This window comes from Myxine glutinosa, chromosome 14 (assembly GCF_964187855.1).
Source record: "Myxine glutinosa chromosome 14, kmMyxGlut1.1, whole genome shotgun sequence".
NCBI lineage: Eukaryota > Metazoa > Chordata > Myxini > Myxiniformes > Myxinidae > Myxine > Myxine glutinosa.
In genome coordinates, this window is record NC_136274.1 from 6,609,898 (window position 1) to 6,632,605 (window position 22,708).

At 44.2% G+C, this 22,708-nt stretch overlaps 1 protein-coding gene across 1 annotated transcript in view; it reads right to left on the minus strand.

Annotated features, from left to right (window-relative positions):
• Positions 1 to 2,493: 2,493 nt before the first annotated feature.
• LOC144888824 (ras-related protein Rab-36-like) overlaps positions 2,494 to 22,708 on the minus strand; it is a 57,705-nt gene continuing 37,490 nt past the window's right edge. Inside the window, exons 8-11 of the mRNA XM_078768174.1 lie at positions 9,800 to 9,881; positions 5,737 to 5,827; positions 4,093 to 4,206; positions 2,494 to 3,847 (exon numbers count right to left, since the gene is read on the minus strand). Of these exons, the coding sequence (XP_078624300.1) occupies positions 3,789 to 3,847; positions 4,093 to 4,206; positions 5,737 to 5,827; positions 9,800 to 9,881 (346 nt within the window). The 3' untranslated portion in view covers positions 2,494 to 3,788. The remainder of the gene's footprint in view (positions 3,848 to 4,092; positions 4,207 to 5,736; positions 5,828 to 9,799; positions 9,882 to 22,708) is intronic.

Consider the following 22,708-nt stretch of genomic DNA (forward strand, 5'->3'; position numbering starts at 1 on the left):
CGCGTTACGAGCTGACCGCCATTACGGTACGTAATTCGATTTCTTATGCGCATTATTTGACAGCGTATTCATTTATTTCACGTTGGAAAACTATGTTGCCGTTAAACTATGTTTTAAAACGAATTCAAACTGCGATTAAATTAAAACGATTCATCCTAACTGCGATTTGCGAACTTCCGGACAGTGACGACTTATCTTCCGGCAGCCAATCACAGAACGCTCTGTTGCGTAGGCGTGGCCGATGTGAGACGAGCGGAGCTGAGCGCGTTACGAGCTGACCGCCATTACGGTACGTAATTCGATTTCTTATGCGCATTATTTCTCCCAATTCAGTCAGAGCGAAGGGCGGAAGCGAAGAGCGTTGTTTTTTTTGTTTACGGGCGTACGGGCGGGGTAGAGCGTACGGGTAGCGTTTTTTTTTTTTTTTGGCCACGGAACGGGCACCCACGTACGGGCAATGCCCTAGTATTAGAAATGCAATGAAGCTGCGTGCGTCTGAAGCCTTCTGGTCAAAAAACCCACTGGTTGGACATCTGACATGACTCCACCCACAATTGCAACCAGGAAAATCATCCGTCTGCCATTTTGGTTCTGTATGTCACAGTTCCATATATGCTGCAGGCCTCAGGCCTCTGGTGTAAGCCCATGGGTAAGTGCAACTGGAATCTATCCGAGATATATAACCACGATGTATTATATATGTACATTATGTATGTAATCCTAGGTTTTTTTTCCAGGAACCGTATGTTGTCTATACACCACCCAAAAAAATGGAGGATTTCTATACATTTGAAGACTGGATAACAAGTCGTCTCTCATGAAAGAAATGTACGTTTTGATTACAACAAATGCAGAGAAAATAATATAGTCATGGAGGTAAATGTATGTTGATACTACAATGTATAGAAAATATGTTGGGTGGGGGAGGATGAGAACTTGGGGTTTGGTGTGTGGGTTGAGGACTTAGGGGGGGAAGTTGAGGTGAAGATGGAGGGAGGGGAGGACAGAATTGGGAGAGGGTGGTTGAGGCTTTGAAGTTACGGGTGGAGGACTTGAAGTTACGTTTTGCAATTTCCATGGGCCCGTTTTTTGCAAGCAACGCTGCAACGGGTAGACTAATAAGACGTTAATTATATAGCGAATTGTCGAATGGCAGCATCAAACTTCACAAAAACATCAACACACTGCTTAACACAATCATTCATAAAGAATTTACAACAAGCATCTTGTGTATTCGTCATATCCGCAATCAGTTCCATCGTTTATTCGTCACTTTTTTTGAAGGGTTCATTTTTATCACTAAATAATTGGTGGCCTGGAGAGTGCGGAACACAAACCACACTGACGCGTTCGTCAATCGGAACTGAATCTTCTTCAATTTTTCAACAATTTAAATAATCGATTTAAAGTGTAAGGTTTTTCTCTTCATCTTGCATTTGAACACGTCTAAGCGAATGAGGATCAACCCCGTGGGGGCTGCACTGCACTGCGTAGTTGTGCGTTCGGCCAATGCTTATTCACACTTTGTACCATTATTTACTTGCACACCATTGCAGGCAAAAGAAGATCAAAAAGGACAAATAAATTGTCCATCATATTGTGGGTTAAAAAAAAAGAAAGACATTTTGTTTTTGCCATGAACAAAAACGGATACGTCATCACGTATGTACATCACGTATGTATATACTCGTACATAGATATACATACGTATATATATACACCGCATATGCTGTTTGCAGCGGAGGTGCAGACATAGGAGCTGGTGTTGCTGCTCAAAGTGTTGCAGGTTGCGCCCTGTGGTACGTCACCTCGTCGCGGTGTGAACGACGTATAAGGGACCAGCTGATACATGTGGAACTTGTTCGATGTCCCTCAACAATGAATGCCCATTGTCGAGGCATATCGAACACGTCTTGCGTTTACCAATCACCGAGCTGGTTTAAAAGCAACATGTTGCAGCCAGCTTCATCACGACGATGGAGACGAGACCACCATCTCTTATCTTCTCCCATCCAAAACCTTGATCTCTTCTACCCCCGTTAATTCACCCCCAGATCCACTTTTCTTGAAATACCGACTTCTTTCTTAGAAGTTCTAGCAGTGTCAATGTGTTTTATACCTCTCCCACCCCCATGCCTTCTCCCCCCAAGCCCCCTCCCCCCCCCACGAAGCCCCCGCCCTCCCACAGATCTCCCGTTGTCTCTGTTCTCTGCTGTTGTACTTGTGTGCTTCGCTCTCTCTCCCCATCTTGTCTCCCGCTCCCTTTATTGTGTTTTGTGTGTCGGTTGTTTTTTTGTGATTGATGTTAGCTCTTACACGAACCTCGAAAGGCCTTGTATACCAAAATATACAAGGATGAGACCAAAAAAACCTTGTACCAAAAAAAAAACGAAACCAAAAAAACCCAAAAACCTAAACCACAAATAAATAATAAAAAAAAAGGATGAGAAAATGTCACAAGCCTGTTATTATGTAAGGCATACTAATCTGAGAAAGCAATATCCGTACGCCTTTATTTACTTCAGCCCAACAATTAGTGTAAACGGTACCGTACCTGTTGAGCTTTTCGATCAGTGGTTTGCGATATAAAATTTTAAATCGAGCCAACTCGAATTTAAATCCGGCTCATCAGTGAAAGCCTAAATGAGAACGGATAAGTTACACAGAACCAGTTGCCTTGAAAATAAGACCCTCACAGTTATGCTTCCCTACCAAAACGCTCAAGCATGAGCAAATAAACCTTTCATTTCAGAGTAGGCCTGATGACAGGCCATTTCTTGGACCTTCTGATTCTTGGATTCAAAATATCTTTTGGGTATAATTACTGGGTTCATCCCATATAAGCATCATCTCCCCTGCATGGATGCTGCACATGCACTTACAAGTTTTCTTACAAAGGATTATGTGAGTGAGGCCTCCTATTACAACACAGAGATCCCACTCAAAATGATTACAGAACAAGAAGGTAAAATAAAACTTAAACAAACTTGTACATTTGCTCCATTGTAAAAACGACGTCGGCGTGAATAAAACTTGATTCGCTGTTCCCTTTCGTACTGAGGTACAGCAGGATTGCGTTGATGAGGTCTACGACAGTCCTTCCTTCAGGTGTCGAGATGAAAGTTGATCCAATGTTTCCAAGTGTCCTTTTCAATAGTATATTTCCACTATCTCGCTCGGGCAAATGACCAAACGTCCTTTGTCAGTCCGTTCCTCGCTCCGTAAATCCACACCAGGTGTATGTACCGGTCCCGCGTCGATACTCAAACCATTATTGTGGTCACACCCTTGTCTTACCCACTCGTCCCCTCCGCACACACCATTTTAAATACATCTTGTTTCCATCAGTGGACTGCAAGATATGGTAATGAGTAAAATCAACATAACTGAATGTCCGTCAGCATTCCTATTTTGTTGCCTGGTGTTGGCTTAGCGGTTCGGGTGCCGGCGTGGGATCCTAGGATCCTGGGTTCGCATCCCGGTCGATCGCTGAATTAACACCAGGGGGGTTGACTCAGCCTGTCATCCTTCCGAGGTCGGCAAATTGAGTACCAGTTCACTGGTCATTCCCTGTGTATCACAAGAGGCGACTAACAGGGTTGGCGGCAGGAAGGGCATCCGGCCATAAAACATTGCTTCAAAAAAGGGGACCACGGTGCCTGAAAAAGGCCAACCCCTGCTCTTTGGGGAGAAATGGCCTCTAAAGGTGGGTTTTTTGGGGGGTTTTTTATTCCTATTTTGTTGCCTTTGGGATGTTGAACAAACGTGCATTCAACAGCTCCGATGAGCTAGCAACAGCTCCTCTTACTTGCATTCTCGTAAACGCTTTGGCTCGTCCCAGCAACGTCTGCAAAATAACATGAGAGTAAAATTACCAACTTTGATTTGTCTTCTGCTTAGAACATTTCCCTCGCTGTGTAGTTTAAGGCAACAAGAATTGATGCTGGCAAACCTTGTGAGGAGGTGACTGACAAAGGCAATGGGATGGAGGATAAAAGAGAAGGAGAAGGTCAAGAAAGGTGATGGGAGGGGTGGAAAAGAGGTGGAGGAAAGGATGAAGAGGAGGTGCTGTTTAAACCACACAATACTCACTCACAACCTCCCCTATTCTGGTCATTGGACCATTGGGCCGCTCCAGCTCCTGCAGGAGACTCGCTTCAAAGGCGAGCGACGCGATGCGGAAGAAGAAATCCTTCACATTCTCTCCTGTGGAGTTCACCAGGATATGGAGGAGCAAAATAACCCAAAAAGAAACTAGCATGGCTCTGTGCTTGATTCACTCACAATCAATCCAAAATACAAGTTTTTCATTTCACTGTTAATTTTCATGACAATTTGATGTAAAAAGACATGCTTAATGCTTCAACCAGATTTGTACGACACAAAGCGGGCCTTGTGAGCCCCAAAAGAGGAATGACAACACAAACTCAGAACCTCAGTGTTGACATTTGGGTTCGATTCCGTGGGGAACTGGATCGGACATAAGCTGTCCACCTGTTGCTCCCTGGGTATTACATTTTACATTTCAAGGGCCACCATCTGATAGGTTGAGATGCTTCACTCCTGGTTGTACTGGAGAAACATTGAGGACATGACAGATTTTCACAAACACTCGACCTTTGAATGAGTACCAGCCAATGGATTTTGTGAAAAATCTCCAGACATTGATAATTCTGTTCGACATTCCCAGCAAATGATCCATACAGGACATATTCTCAGCTCTGGAAATGTTCACAACCTTGTTGTGCTTGTCCAAAGCAGTATGGGGCCTATAATTATTACAATTCGAATTGTTGTTTATTTTGGAAATTACCTGTCGCTGATCATTTCAGGGGTGGAGAGGAAAAGAAAGCCGAAACAAAACTAAGAGCCGCCTACGCCTATGTCCAATTACATAAACAAACTAGAAGGGCACTAGGTAGAGCGCATACCTCCGCCAGGCTGAACAGTTTGTTTTGTATCCAAATGATAGGCCGGATCTGGTATCGGACCTGAATCAAAATCTAATCAGTTTGTTCCTGTCACCGAACCAACTCATTCACCTAGTTTAGTCATGTCATCCATAACTTTTTAAAATATCATGTTATATATCGCTTTTTTCCCAATCCCTCAATGGTGAAGAATCACTTAAAAATTAAATAATTCTCATATCCGAATATATGTTCAGATCTTCACCAAAATGGAATCGATTCCTCCTTGTCACACCCAATCGGTCCACCAAGTTTCGTCTAAATCCATCCATAACTTTTCGAGATATCCTGTTATGTATCGTTTTGCCCCGATCTCCCAATCGTGAAGAATCACTTTAAAAATTCTAGTAGCCGGATCCGAATCCGGATCTTCACCAAAATCTAATCATTTCGGCCTTGTCACATACTCTACCTCTCTGCCAAATTCGTCCGAATCCGTCCACAACTTTTTGAGATATGTTGTTCACAGACAGAGGTGAAAACATAACCTCCATCCAACTTTGGTGGCGGAGGTAAACAGTGGAAGAAAGCAAAAACTTCAATACTGCCATGTTATTCTCTATGTGGCGAGGGGATGCAAGCAACGCCATTCAAGATTGAGATGACAATATCTGCAACACCCACCCCTCCTCTCCTTCCCTCCAATCCAATTGTGTTCTAAATATTCACTAATTGTGAGACATATGCAAGACGTGCTAATTTGATGCAAGTACAATGTAAATGACACTTAACCATCACAAGTCGATGCCTTCCTGGTCCATGATACCTTCTTTTGATGAAACTGACCAATACTCTGCATTCATTGCTTTGGCCAACGTGATGGCATCCATTTCCATCCGCTTGCACTCAGAAGCCGACTGGGAAAATATCACAATCATTGGGAGTTGGTTAATGCCTTGGCCATGTCCAAAATAAAATAAATTCAAGAACGTGAAATGATTGGGGTAAAAAGGGCACATTAAGGCAAAATGCTCATCAAGGCTGCTAAAGGGTTAACCAATCCATTAAAACCCAAATGGCTTCCAAGCCTCCATGTCTTCGTGCTTTTAGGGAGGTCTAGCATCGACTACTGAATACGTGGCATGGACAACACGCGACTTTCGGAATGGCGTAATCCGCCCCAGAATGCTTGGCGCGCATGCACAGAAACCCCTGGCAACCAAGTCCATCTGGGCAGCAGCCGAACGTTTCTTGTGCGTGCGTGCCAGATACAGCCGAACGTTTCTTGTGTGTGCATGCCAGATACAGCCGAACGTTTCTTGTGTGTGCATGCCAGATACAGCCGAACGTTTCTTGTGCGTGCGTGCCAGATACAGCCGAACGTTTCTTGTGCGTGCGTGCCAGATACAGCTGAACGTTTCTTGTGTGTGCATGCCAGATACAGCCGAACATTTCTCGTGCGTGTGTGCCAGATACAGCCGAACGTTTCTTGTGCATGCGTGCCAGATACAGCTGAACGTTTCTTGTGTGTGCATGCCAGATACAACCGAACGTTTCTCGTGCGTGTGTGCCAGATACAGCTGAACGTTTCTCGTGCGTGCGTGCCAGATACAGCCGAAAGTTTCTCGTGCATGCGTGCCAGATACAACCGAACGTTTCTCGTGCATGCGTGCCAGATACAGCCGAACGTTTCTCGTGCATGCGTGCCAGATACAACCGAACGTTTTTTGTGCGTTCGTGCCAGATACAGCCGAACGTTTCTCGTGCGTGCGTGCCAGATACAACCGAACGTTTCTCGTGCATGCGTGCCAGATACAGCCGAACGTTTCTCGTGCATGCGTGCCAGATACAACCGAACGTTTTTTGTGCGTGCGTGCCAGATACAGCCGAACGTTTCTCGTGCATGCGTGCCAGATACAACCGAACGTTTTTTGTGCGTTCGTGCCAGATACAGCCGAACGTTTCTCGTGCGTGCGTGCCAGATACAACTGAACGTTTCTTGTGCGTGCGTGCCAGATACAGCCGAACGTTTCTCGTGCGTGCGTGCCAGATACAACTGAACGTTTCTCGTGCGTGCGTGCCAGATACAGCCGAACGTTTCTCGTGCGTGCATGCCAGATACAGCCGAACGTTTCTTGTGCGTGCGTGCCAGATACAACTGAACGTTTCTTGTGCGTGCGTGCCAGATACAGCTGAACGTTTCTCGTGCGTGCATGCCAGACACAGCCAAACATTTCTCATGCGTGCCAAAGATGGATTGTAACATTAAAATGACTCATAAAATTTATCGGAGAAGCTGAAAATACTTGGAAACTTGCCTGCGAGAAAGGTGTGCCTCTGCATATCGAAAGATTTTGAAAACTTCCTGATTAACTTGTGCAAAATGTTGATATATTGCAGCCCGTACTGCAAAGACTGCTGACAGCATGGACCCGTGGACGGGCTGTGGACCAGTGCGTTCTACCCGACTTCCCTGATCCGATGGGTGTCAGTGAGTGGACTTTGAACCTTGCGGGATTACCTCGTGTGAACAAGGTAGGCTTGGTGATTTATTTAATGGAGTCTACAATTGTAAAACCGATGTCATTCCCAACAGTCAGGAAGACTTCCTATGACATGATATCTGGTTTAATTTCTTATTAACAATGATGGGAAGGTCATATCTGGGGCTTGTCAATGCACAGGGCAAGTTTAAAATTTACTATGAATCATATTTGGGAGGAATGAGGCGGGCTGTATGGGATCTGACGGGCGTTATAAATATATATTATTTGTTTAGTTTCGGGGCCACGAGAAATTATACTATATACACTACCGGTCAAAAGTTTTAGAACACCTCAATTTTTCCAGTTTTTATTGAAATTTACACAGTTTAATGTCTCAATGTACTCTGAAATTAAGCATAGAACAAATAAACAATTGAAGATAAAAAAGAAATCATAGAATCATTTTGTTTAACAAAATTTAATTGAAATTTTTGACTCAGCAAAGTAGCCACCTTTTGCAGATATAACCGCCGAACACACTCGTGGCATTCTTTCTACAATGGAAATCGAATGTTGTTCGGGAAGTTCTTCCCAACACAGTTGCAGAAGTTCCCACAAATGTGTTGCACTTGTAGGTTGCTTTGCTTTCACCCTTCTGTCCAGTTCATCTCAAACCAGCTCGATGGGGTTTAAGTCTGGAGACTGTGCTGGCCATTCCATGATTTGAAGCCTACCGTCTTGTTCTTTTCCTCGAAGGTAGTTTTGACATAGCCTGGAGGTGTGTTTAGGGTCATTATCTTGCTGAAGGATGAACCCCTGACCAACTAGGAGTATACCAGAGGGTATTGCATGGCGCTGCAAAATGCTGTGGTAGCCCCTTTGGTTCAGGGTACCAATCACTCTGTGCAAGTCGCCGACTCTGGATCCAGCAAAAGAGCCCCAGACCATCACGCTTCCTCCTCCATGTTTGACAGTTGGTGTCACACACTGAGGAACCATCCTTTCACCTACTCGACGGCATACAAAAACCCTGCGCGATGAACCAAATATTTCAAATTTTGATTCATGGTCCATAAGACCTTCTTCCAGTCTTCAGTCGTCCACTGGCGGTGCTTCATGGCCCAGGCAAGCCTCTTTTTCTTATTTTGCCATCTTAGCAATGGCTTTCTTACTGCCACTCGACCTGTCAAACCTGCAGCTCGAAGTCTTCTCTTCACAGTTGAAACTGAGACTTGCTTACTTCGACCAGTGTTAAGCTGTGCTTGAAGCTGTTGTCCTGTGAGCTGCCTATCACGCAAGCTGTTGACTCTCAGAAACTTGTCTTCTGATTCTGTTGTGGCTTTGGGTCTGTCAGACCTCTTCCTGTCAGAGTTTCCTCCAGTTTCCAAGTGCCTTTTGATGGTGTCGGAAACTCTACTCAACGACACCTTGGCTTTCTTTGCAATTTCTCTAAAGGAAAGACCGACACTTTTAAGGGTTATAATGGTCTGTCTGTCTTCCTTTGTTAATTGCCTTTTTCTCGCCATTATGATAGCAATATACTACTTCCTGCAGTGCAATATTGTCCAAATAATGCTTCAGAAGGTGTAATAACAGTCTGTTCCAATACTGCTTTTATACAGACAGGGGGTTTGTAATCAAGTAATCAGCAGAGGTTGGGACACCTGTAGGAATTGTTTGCATCAACTTTCAAGGCTTAATTTACTTACATTGCTGCAGAACAGCTGTAAGTTGTTTACCCATTCTTGTTCCCTGAAGAAGGCCTTTTTTCTTACAATATAACTGTGCAATTTACATTATTTTCCCGTTTTTGCTAACCTAAACTTTTTTTTTAACCTCGAGCAGTTTACTGCTTACCTTTGTACCATTTCAGGTTATTCACTGGACAGTAAACTGCATAAATTTCAATAAAAACTGGAAAAATTGAGGTGTTCTAAAACTTTTGATCGGTAGTGTGTATATATATATTATTATTATTATTATTGTTATAAGAGCATCCGTCCATTCGTTTGTGTGTGTTTTATATCCACTGCCACCACTCAATAATTGTACTAACACAAAATCTTACGAACCAACTCCTCCCTTCCACGGGTATTTGTGGTATATTTCCTTGAGTAAGATTTGCATTCAGGAACTCAAACATTATGGTTTAACCACTTTGAAATTGCCACTCTTTCATTGAAAAAGTTAAATGTTAAAGTGACAATTTGAATTGCAGAGTGCACGCCAGGAATGGCAGGTAAAAAAGGCCTCATTTATGCAAAAGCCCTCATTTAGCATTCATATGTCATTTTGAAAGTCTCATATTGAAATGAAATCACAAAAATAGTTGTAGCTAACATCACCGAGAACAAAAACAGTTCTTATCTTAGTTTGATTCAAAAGGGCTCGTATCGATCTTACCAGCAGGTCTTTCTTACACCCCACAAGAAACACCAGCACTCTGTGAGGATCATTTTCCTTCATGGCATCCTCGAGCCATTGCCTAGACACACACACACATATGAGAGGTTATCACTCATGCAGTTTACCTCTTTAACAGTGATCCCAGGCAGGACATGCTGATAACAGAGTAAAGATAAACAGGAGACATGCTGATAACGGATTAAAGATAAACAGAAGGCATGCTGATAACAGATTAAAGATAAACAGGAGGCATGGTGATAACAGATTAAAGATAAACAGGAGGCATGCAGATAACGGATTAAAGTTAAACAGGTGACATGCTGACAATGGATTAAAGATAAACAGGAGGCATGCTGATAACCGATTAAAGTTATACAGGAGACATGCTGATAACCGATTAAAGATAAACAGGAGGCATGCAGATAACGGATTAAAGTTAAACAGGTGACATGCTGACAATGGATTAAAGATAAACAGGAGGCATGCTGATAACCGATTAAAGTTAAACAGGAGACATGCTGATAACCGATTAAAGATAAACAGGAGGCATGCAGATAACGGATTAAAGTTAAACAGGTGACATGCTGACATTGGATTAAAGATAAACAGGAGGCATGCTGATAACCGATTAAAGTTAAACAGGAGACATGCTGATAACCGATTAAAGATAAACAGGAGACATGCTGACAATGGATTAAAGATAAACAGGAGGCATGCTGATAACCGATTAAAGTTATACAGGAGACATGCTGATAACCGATTAAAGTTATACAGGAGACATGCTGATAACCGATTAAAGTTAAACAGGTGACATGCTGACAATGGATTAAAGATAAACAGGAGGCATGCTGATAACCGATTAAAGTTATACAGGAGACATGCTGATAACCGATTAAAGATTAACAGGAGGCATGCAGATAACGGATTAAAGTTAAACAGGTGACATGCTGACAATGGATTAAAGATAAACAGGAGGCATGCTGATAACCGATTAAAGTTAAACAGGAGACATGCTGATAACCGATTAAAGATAAACAGGAGGCATGCAGATAACGGATTAAAGTTAAACAGGTGACATGCTGACAATGGATTAAAGATAAACAGGAGGCATGCTGATAACCGATTAAAGTTAAACAGGAGACATGCTGATAACCGATTAAAGATAAACAGGAGGCATGCAGATAACGGATTAAAGTTAAACAGGAGACATGCTGATAACCGATTAAAGATAAACAGGAGGCATGCAGATAACGGATTCAAGTTAAACAGGAGACATGTTGATAACTGATTAAAGATAAACAGGAGGCATGCAAATAACGGATTAAAGTTAAACAGGAGACATGCTGATAACCGATTAAAGATAAACAGGAGGCATGCAGATAACGGATTAAAGTTAAACAGGAGACATGTTGATAACTGATTAAAGATAAACAGGAGGCATGCAGATAACGGATTAAAGTTAAACAGGAGACATGCTGATAACCGATTAAAGATAAACAGGAGGCATGCAGATAACGGATTAAAGTTAAACAGGAGACATGTTGATAACTGATTAAAGATAAACAGGAGGCATGCTGATACTGGATTAAAGATAAACAGGAGGCATGCTGATACTGGATTAAAGATAAACAGGAGACATGCTGATAACTGATTCAATTTAAACAGGAGGCATGCAGATAACGGATTAAAGTTAAACAGGAGACATGCTGATGACGGATTAAAGATAAACAGGAGGCATGCTGATAACGGATTAAAGTTAAACAGGAGACATGCTGATAACGGATTAAAGTTAAACAGGAGACATGCTGATAACCGATTAAAGATAAACAGGAGGCATGCAGATAACGGATTAAAGTTAAACAGGAGACATGTTGATAACTGATTAAAGATAAACAGGAGGCATGCAGATAACGGATTAAAGTTAAACAGGAGACATGCTGATAACCGATTAAAGATAAACAGGAGGCATGCAGATAACGGATTAAAGTTAAACAGGAGACATGTTGATAACTGATTAAAGATAAACAGGAGGCATGCTGATACTGGATTAAAGATAAACAGGAGGCATGCTGATACTGGATTAAAGATAAACAGGAGACATGCTGATAATGGTTTAAAGCTAAGCAGGAGGCATGCAGATAACGGATTAAAGATAAACAGGAGACATGCTGATGACGGATTAAAGATAAACAGGAGGCATGCTGATGACGGATTAAAGATAAACAGGAGACATGCTGATACTGGATTAAAGATAAACAGGAGGCATGCTGATGACAGATTAAAGATAAACAGGAGACATGCTGATAACGGATTAAAGAAAAACAAAAGACATGCTGATACTGGATTAAAGATAAACAGGAGACATGCTGATAACTGATTAAATTTAAACAGGAGGCATGCAGATAACGGATTAAAGTTAAACAGGAGACATGCTGATAATGGTTTAAAGCTAAGCAGGAGGCATGCAGATAACGGATTAAAGATAAACAGGAGACATGCTGATAACGGATTAAAGTTAAACAGGAGACATGCTGATAACGGATTAAAGTTAAACAGGAGACATGCTGATAACGGATTAAAGAAAAACAAAATACATGCTGATACTGGATTAAAGATAAACAGGAGACATGCTGATAATGGTTTAAAGTTAAACAGGAGACATGCTGATAATGGTTTAAAGTTAAAGAGGAGGCATGCAGATAACGGATTAAAGTTAAACAGGAGACATGCTGATAACGGATTAAAGTTAAACAGGAGACATGCTGATAATGGATTAAAGTTAAACAGGAGACATGCTGATAATGGATTAAAGTTAAACAGGAGACATGCTGATAATGGATTAAAGATAAACAGGAGGCATGCTGATAATGGTTTAAAGTTAAAGAGGAGGCATGCAGATAACGGATTAAAGTTAAACAGGAGACATGCTGATAACGGATTAAAGTTAAACAGGAGACATGCTGATAATGGTTTAAAGTTAAAAAGGAGGCATGCAGATAACGGATTAAAGTTAAACAGGAGGCATGCTGATAACGGATTAAAGATAAACAGGAGACATGCTGATAACGGATTAAAGATAAACAGGAGACATGCTGATAATGGTTTAAAGTTAAAAAGGAGGCATGCAGATAACGGATTAAAGTTAAACAGGAGGCATGCTGATAACGGATTAAAGATAAACAGGAGACATGCTGATAACGGATTAAAGTTAAACAGGAGACATGCTGATAATGGATTAAAGTTAAACAGGAGGCATGCTGATAATGGATTAAAGTTAAACAGGAGGCATGCTGATGACGGATTAAAGATAAACAGGAGACATGCTGATAACGGATTAAAGAAAAACAAAAGACATGCTGATACTGGATTAAAGATAAACAGGAGACATGCTGATAACTGATTCAATTTAAACAGGAGGCATGCAGATAACGGATTAAAGTTAAACAGGAGACATGCTGATAATGGTTTAAAGCTAAGCAGGAGGCATGCTGATAACGGATTAAAGATAAACAGGAGACATGCTGATAACGGATTAAAGATAAACAGGAGACATGCTGATAACGGATTAAAGTTAAACAGGAGACATGCTGATAACGGATTAAAGTTAAACAGGAGACATGCTGATAACGGATTAAAGAAAAACAAAATACATGCTGATACTGGATTAAAGATAAACAGGAGACATGCTGATAACTGATTCAATTTAAACAGGAGGCATGCTGATAATGGTTTAAAGTTAAAGAGGAGGCATGCAGATAACGGATTAAAGTTAAACAGGAGACATGCTGATAACGGATTAAAGTTAAACAGGAGACATGCTGATAATGGATTAAAGTTAAACAGGAGACATGCTGATAATGGTTTAAAGTTAAAGAGGAGGCATGCAGATAACGGATTAAAGTTAAACAGGAGACATGCTGATAATGGATTAAAGTTAAACAGGAGGCATGCTGATAATGGATTAAAGTTAAACAGGAGGCATGCAGATAACGGATTAAAGTTAAACAGGAGGCATGCAGATAACGGATTAAAGTTAAACAGGGGACATGCTGATAACGGATTAAAGTTAAACAGGAGACATGCAGATAACGGATTAAAGTTAAACAGGAGACATGCTGATAACGGATTAAAGTTAAACAGGAGACATGCTTGTAGTGAAATCGTATTCGTACTGAACCCGGGGGTGATGCTCGCTGCTCGTTGTCACCGCTGTCACCGCTAGAGGCGTGACTATAAGACCCGCTGCTGCGACGGTGCTCCGAGACTTCTCCCTTGTGACATGTTACATCGGTAGCCTCGCTAACAGTACGCATGTATAGAATATCTAGCTTGCTTGCATTGAATGATACTAGGGCATGCCCGTACTATATATATATCTAAAATTATATCCCCCCCCCTCTATTTACATGAAATGGTTTGGTCCAAAGCGAACGGCTTGCGAGTACGGTGACAATCCCCCCCCCCCCCCCTCTATTTACATGAAATGGTTTGGTCCAAAGCGAACGGCTTGCGGAGTTTGGTAAAGAAATCGCCATAGCGTGCACAAACGCGCAGGAAAGCGAATGAATCGCAAATTAGTTTTAATTAGTTGTAAAACATAGTTTAACGCCAACATAGTTTGCCAACGTGAAATAAATGAATACGCTCTCAAATGTGCCGTCCGAGGCAGAGTCTGTTCGCCACGTTCGGCACACGTGATAGCTCGCTGCTCTCTGATTGGTTGAATCGTTTTTTGGACATAGCTCGGTAACTACTTGTCCGATTAATTTAAAACCTTGAAAAGGCACATCCTCGGTTCCCCAGCAATATACCTGGCAAGTTTCAAGTATATCGGACCGGTAGTTGTCGAGAAACAGCGGTCGCATACACACACACAGACAGAGATTAGTGGAATTATAGATAGATGACTGGACCCATGAGATGTTGCATCATATACTTATTGTGTATTTCTACTTTACAGGAATAATGTGATGATCTAAATGCAATTAAACCAACCATTGGACTAAAGTTGTGTGGACCTGATTGGTTTTCCACAACACTTAATTGCATTTAAGATCCATGGCTGGCAACAAGACGCTTACGGTGTCCATCTTCAGCGCCGATCAGCAAGCCGCGGATGGAGGCCTGCAGCTGAAGCACTGGCTCCGACAACTGCAGAATCTTTTTGATGAGCCTGAGACTGCACCGACGGCTGCCGCGAAGCTAGCCACACTCCACGCAAAAATCGACTACCGGGTGTACAACGCTATCGCTCAATGCGCGACGTACGACCTCTCCATCGCCGAGCTTAAACGGCTTTACATAAAGGAGAAAAGCCCGGTGTACGCACGCTATTTGTTGCAAACACGACGTCAGCAACCCAACGAAGCAATGGACCACTATGCCCAGGAGCTCCGGCAGCTTTTGCTGGACAGCGTCAGGGAGCCACGGACGCCCGCGCAGGCTCAGGATGATCGTCTTTTAGATGCCTTCATTGCTGGGGTCTCCTCCCAGGAACTAAGGCTCAAACTCTTGGAGAAGACCGACCTGACCTTCGCTACGGCACTCGAGCAAGCGACAGTTTACACCGAAGCGCGGATGCAATCGCACACCTACGACCGCACGCGCCTTTTGGCGGGCACCACACTACACGCCCGGCCGGAGAGTGCCACCGCCGAGGACGCGGATCCGCTCGCTGAACTCCGGGATGCTCCGGAGGATGACCCAGCCCTAACGGCTGCCGTTATGACCAGCAGACCCAAGGCCTTGCGCGGGGCCGCATGCTTTTTCTGTGGAGGGCCTCGTCATGCCCGAGTCGTGTGTCCGGCACGTGACGCTATATGCCATTTGTGCTCGCTAAAGGGACATTACGCAAAAGTGTGCAGGAAAACGGCACGCGGCTCGCGTAACATTGACTCGCGCAGCCGCGGCCGCGCGGGCGCAGCGACCTTGAATGGGCTAATAGCGGAGCCCGCAAGCCAAGCCCGACACCCGGCGCCTTACCCGACTTCGAAGGGGAGGGCCCCTCTCTGCGGCCCCCTGGGCGCTCAGACGTCCTTGGCGGGCGCCACCGGACAGCCACCACCGTCTCATTCTCCATCGGGCACAAAGGCCGTGTCCTTGGCCAAACTTCGCCAAGCCCCTCGTACTCCTCGGGTCGTCCGTGAGCTAACAGCGGCCCCCGCCCCGACAAAAGAGTTAAGGCAGCTTTCAAATACGACGGAGGCCTTTCGTCAAAGCGACCAAAAATGTCAAAAGGCGATTTCGAATACTACGGAAGCCTTTTGTCAAAGCGACCACAAATGTCAAAAGGCGATTTCGAATACTACGGAAGCCTTTTGTCAAAGCGGCCAAAAATGTCAAAAGGCGATTTCGGATACTACGGAAGCCTTTTTCTGCCATAAGTGTCAAAAGGCAGTGTCAAATACTACGGAGGCCTTTTCTCGTCAGAATTGTCGGATTTTGAATCGCGAAACACCGGAATGCTGGGGAAAGCCCTCTGGTGACGATAATGGATTCCCCATGGACAACGCAGACTCCGGCCACGACCGCAAAACTGCTGCTGGTGTAGGATCCACCCGCGAGGCTGGTCCGACCCATTCGGGGGGCTCAGTCCGGCTCCCAGCAGCCTCGTCTGGCCTGGCTCAAGCCCTTATTCCCCTTATGGTTGAGGGCCATTGTGTTCGGGCCTTGGTGGATACAGGATCTACGGATAGTTTTATCGACCAGCGACTTGTGCTCCGGCATGGATGGCGGATCTGGCGGTCTATGAGACGGATCTTCATGGCTTCCCAGGGACTTCGGCTCAGCACGAAGGGGGAATGCCGATTGAAACTCGTGCTAAAGGGACGGGTTTTCCCTGATGTACACCTTATGGTTTTACCCGCATTATGTGCTGATATTCTGTTAGGACACGATTTTCTTAAGCTGCATGGACGTCTGGTAATGGAGTTTGGTGGGCCTGACACTCTTGTTGTGGGGGCGGACGACGCGCTAGCGGTGTGCGCCCTAGCGCAAATGGACGTCCAGCCGCTTTCGCTGTTCCCCAATCTAACCTCCGACTGCACCCCTGTCGCGGTAAAATCACGACGCTACTCTCGCGCGGACATGCAATTCATTGCGGACGAAACGGCTCAGCTCTTGAAAGACGGCATCATAGAACCTAGTAGGTCGCCGTGGCGCGCCCAGGTCTTGGTGGTACGCAGCGAGGCCCATCGCAAACGCATGGTAATCGACTATTCCCAAACGATTAACCGCTTTACACAGCTGGATGCCTACCCCCTTCCGGGGATGGACGCGCTAGTGCAACAGGTGTCCCAGTATTCGGTCTATAGCACTCTCGATCTCCGTAGTGCGTACCACCAGATCCCTATCTCTAGGGCGGATCGTATCTATACCGCTTTCGAGTCGGGGCAGCGGTTGTACCAATTTACGCGATTGCCTTTTGGGGTAACGAACGGGGTCGCTTGTTTCCAGAGGGCCATGGATGACCTCGTTGCGCGGGAGCACTTAACCGATGTTTTCGTCTACCTCGATAACCTTACGGTTTGTGGATATGACCAAGGGCACCATGATGCTAATCTGAAGCGCTTCCTTGAGGTCGCGCAGCGATATCACTTAACTATGAACGAGGATAAGTGCCGTTACTCCCTACGCACGATAGATCTTCTGGGGTACACCGTGACCCATGGCTCTGTCTCTCCGGATAAGGAGCGTCTGCGACCTTTGCTCGACATGGCCCCTCCATGCGATCGGGCGTCCCTGAAGCGCGACCTTGGGCTGTTCGCCCATTACTCCAAATGGGTGCAAAGTTTCTCCGCGAAACTTCGCCCCCTTGTGGCCTGCGACACCTTTCCCCTGAGTTTGGCCGCATTGACGGCCTTTGAAGGCCTTAAGACTGACATCGCCCGAGCCGCCGTGGCGACCATCGACGAGAGCGGCTCGTTCGTCCTCGAAAGTGACGCCTCGGATCAGGCCATCGCGGCGACCCTCTCCCAAGGGGGGCGTCCCGTGGCTTTCTTCTCACGGACTCTTACCACCGCTGAGCGGAGGCACTCGTCCGTTGAAAAGGAAGCGTATGCGATCGTCGAGTCTATTCGGCGATGGCGCCCGTACCTACTCGGGCGGAGCTTCCAAATCATCACGGACCAGCAAAGCGTTGCGTTCATGTACGACACCTTACACGCCCAGCGCATTAAGAATGAGAAAATCACTCGCTGGCGTATCGAACTCGCCGACTTCTGTTACACCATCAAATATCGCCCGGGGAAGGATAACCAGGCCGCCGATGCCTTATCACGCCCGGCTACATGTGCTGGTATCACCTCTTTGGAGGGCCTACGGGTGCTGCATGCCACTGCGGGCCATCCCGGCGTAACGCGTTTCGCTCATTTCGTGCGGAGTGGGAATCTCCCTTACTCGATTGACGATATCCGCCGTATCTGTCGCGACTGCGCTATCTGCGCGGAAATCAAACCGCGTTTCTATAACCCTCCCATGGGGACTCTGGTGAAGGCTACACGCCCGTGGGAACGCTTGGCGATGGATTTCAAGGGCCCCTTGCCGGTGTCGAGCGGCTCTCGCTATCTGCTCACTATCGTTGATGAGTACTCGCGATTCCCCTTTGCTTATACGTGCGCAGACATGACTGCTGCCACGGTGATGCGATGCTTACAGAACTTGTTCTCAATGTTCGGTTACCCGGCCTATGTCCATACCGACCGGGGTGCGGTCTTCTTGTCTCAGGAGGTGCGCAGCTATCTGCTCCAAAATAACATTGCGTCTAGTTACACCACGCCGTACAGACCCCAGGCTAATGGGCAGATCGAACGCTTCAACGGGATTATCTGGAGGGCCGTCATGCTCCACCTCCGGACCCTCGGCCGGGGCCTCGATAAATGGGCTTGGTCGCTACCTGCGGCGTTGAACTCGATCAGGGCTCTCCTGAGTACGGCAACCAACCAAACTCCCCACGAGCGACTTTTCCACCACCCCAGGAGCTCGGGGTGTATACGGTCGTTGCCCAGTTGGCTCGCTGGGCCCGGGCCGGCCTACCTGAAACGGGCGGTTCGCGCGAGCAAGTACGACCCCCTAGTGGACAAAGTGCAGATTCTCCAGGCTAATCCTGAGCATGCTCGTGTGATGACGTCTGATGGCCATGAGACTACTGTCTCCGTTCGTCACCTTGCCCCTTGCGGGGTCGACGACCTTAGTAGGGAATCGGACGACCCGATCGAACCCATCTATGAGACTATGGCCTCTCCCGACGCTCCCATCGCCGACAGTCCACCGACCCTCCCCTCTTCGGGACTACCCGGGCCCGACGACTTGGGGTTACCCCCTTCGTCACCCGACCCTGTTGGCGCCTCTGACGCCGGGGACGCAGGGATACGTGATGCCGTACCCGGGGAATTTCGGACGCGTGCTGGCAGAGAAATTCGCCGCCCGGCCCGATACGGTTGGGGCGACTGATACTCCGCTCCCTAGTCGCGCTGACGCTCACTCGCTTTTAGCCACGCGGCCGTATAATTCTGACAGGGGGAGAATGTAGTGAAATCGTATTCGTACTGAACCCGGGGGTGATGCTCGCTGCTCGTTGTCACCGCTAGAGGCGTGACTATAAGACCCGCTGCTGCGACGGTGCTCCGAGACTTCTCCCTTGTGACATGTTACATCGGTAGCCTCGCTAACGGTACGCATGTATAGAATGTCTAGCTTGCTTGCATTGAATGATATGACTGGACCCATGAGATGTTGCATCATATACTTATTGTGTATTTCTACTTTACAGGAATAATGTGATGATCTAAATGCAATTAAACCAACCATTGGACTAAAGTTGTGTGGACCTGATTGGTTTTCCACAACAATGCTGATAATGGATTAAAGTTAAACAGGATGCATGCAGATAACGGATTAAAGTTAAACAGGAGGCATGCTGATAATGGATTAAAGTTAAACAGGAGGCATGCAGATAACGGATTAAAGTTAAACAGGAGACATGCTGATAACGGATTAAAGTTAAACAGGAGACATGCTGATAATGGATTAAAGTTAAACAGGAGGCATGTTGATAATGGATTAAAGTTAAACAGGAGGCATGCAGATAACGGATTAAAGTTAAACAGTAGGCATGCTGATAATGGATTAAAGTTAAACAGGAGGCATGCAGATAACGGATTAAAGTTAAACAGGAGACAGGCTGATAACGGATTAAAGTTAAACAGGAGACATGCAGATAACGGATTAAAGTTAAACAGGAGACATGCTGATAACGGATTAAAGTTAAACAGGTGACATGTTGATAACTGATTAGGGTTAAAGAGGAGAAATGCTGATAACTGATTAAAGATAAACAGGAGACATGCTGATAACGGATTAAAGTTAAAGAGGATACATGCTGATAACGGATTAAAGTTAAACAGGAGACATGCTGATAACTGATTAAAGATAAACAGAAGACATGCTGATAACGGATTAAAGTTAAACAGGAGACATGCTGATAACGGGTTAAAGATAAACAGAAGACATGCTGATAACGGATTAAAGTTAAACAGAAGACATGCTGATAACGGATTAAAGATAAACAGGAGACATGCTGATAACAGATTAAAGATAAACAGAAGACATGCTGATAACGGATTAAAGTTAAACAGGAGACATGCTGATAACGGATTAAAGATAAACAGGAGACATGCTGATAACGGATTAAAGATAAACAGGAGACATGCTGATAACGGATTAAAGTTAAACAGGAGACATGTTGATAACTGATTAAAGATAAACAGGAGACATGCTGATAACTGATTAAAGTTAAACAGAAGACATGCTGATAACGGATTAAAGATAAACAGGAGACATGCTGATAACGGATTAAAGTTAAACAGGAGACATGTTGATAACTGATTAAAGATAAACAGGAGACATGCTGATAACTGATTAAAGTTAAACAGAAGACATGCTGATAACGGATTAAAGATAAACAGGAGACATGCTGATAACGGATTAAAGATAAACAGGATACATGCTGATAACGGATTAAAGATAAACAGGAGACATGCTGATAACGGATTAAAGATAAACAGGATACATGCTGATAACGGATTAAAGATAAACAGGAGACATGCTGATAACGGATTAAAGATAAACAGGAGACATGCTGATAACGGATTAAAGTTAAACAGGAGACATGTTGATAACTGATTAAAGATAAACAGGAGACATGCTGATAACTGATTAAAGTTAAACAGAAGACATGCTGATAACGGATTAAAGATAAACAGGAGACATGCTGATAACGGATTAAAGATAAACAGGATACATGCTGATAACGGATTAAAGATAAACAGGAGACATGCTGATAACGGATTAAAGATAAACAGGAGACATGCTGATAACGGATTAAAGTTAAACAGGAGACATGTTGATAACTGATTAAAGATAAACAGGAGACATGCTGATAACGGATTAAAGTTAAACAGGAGACATGCTGATAATGGATTTCAGTTAAACAGGAGACATGTTGATAATGGATTAAAGTTAAACAGGAGACATGTTGATAACGGATTAAAGATAAACAGGAGACATGCTGATAACGGATTAAAGATAAACAGGAGACATGCTGATAACGGATTAAAGTTAAACAGGAGACATGCTGATAACGGATTAAAGATAAACAGGAGACATGCTGATAACGGATTAAAGATAAACAGGAGGCATGCAGATAACGGATTAAAGTTAAACAGGTGACATGCTGACAATGGATTAAAGATAAACAGGAGGCATGCTGATACTGGATTAAAGATAAACAGGAGACATGCTGATAACTGATTCAATTTAAACAGGAGGCATGCAGATAACGGATTAAAGTTAAACAGGAGACATGCTGATAATGGTTTAAAGCTAAGCAGGAGGCATGCAGATAACGGATTAAAGATAAACAGGAGACATGCTGATAACGGATTAAAGTTAAACAGGAGACATGCTGATAATGGATTAAAGTTAAACAGGAGACATGCTGATAACGGATTAAAGAAAAACAAAATACATGCTGATACTGGATTAAAGATAAACAGGAGACATGCTGATAACTGATTCAATTTAAACAGGAGGCATGCTGATAATGGTTTAAAGTTAAAGAGGAGGCATGCAGATAACGGATTAAAGTTAAACAGGAGACATGCTGATAACGGATTAAAGTTAAAGAGGAGGCATGCAGATAACGGATTAAAGTTAAACAGGAGACATGCTGATAACGGATTAAAGTTAAACAGGAGACATGCTGATAATGGATTAAAGTTAAACAGGAGACATGCTGATAATGGTTTAAAGTTAAAGAGGAGGCATGCAGATAACGGATTAAAGTTAAACAGGAGACATGCTGATAACGGATTAAAGTTAAACAGGAGACATGTTGATAACTGATTAAAGATAAACAGGAGACATGCTGATAACAGATTAAAGTTAAACAGGAGACATGTTGATAACTGATTAAAGATAAACAGGAGACATGCTGATAACTGATTAAAGTTAAACAGAAGACATGCTGATAACGGATTAAAGATAAACAGAAGACATGCTGATAACGGATTAAAGATAAACAGGATACATGCTGATAACGGATTAAAGATAAACAGGAGACATGCTGATAACGGATTAAAGATAAACAGGAGACATGCTGATAACGGATTAAAGTTAAACAGGAGACATGTTGATAACTGATTAAAGATAAACAGGAGACATGCTGATAACGGATTAAAGTTAAACAGGAGACATGCTGATAACGGATTAAAGATAAACAGGAGACATGCTGATACTGGATTAAAGATAAACAGGAGACATGCTGATACTGGATTAAAGTTAAACAGGAGACATGCTGATACTGGATTAAAGTTAAACAGGAGACATGCTGATACTGGATTAAAGTTA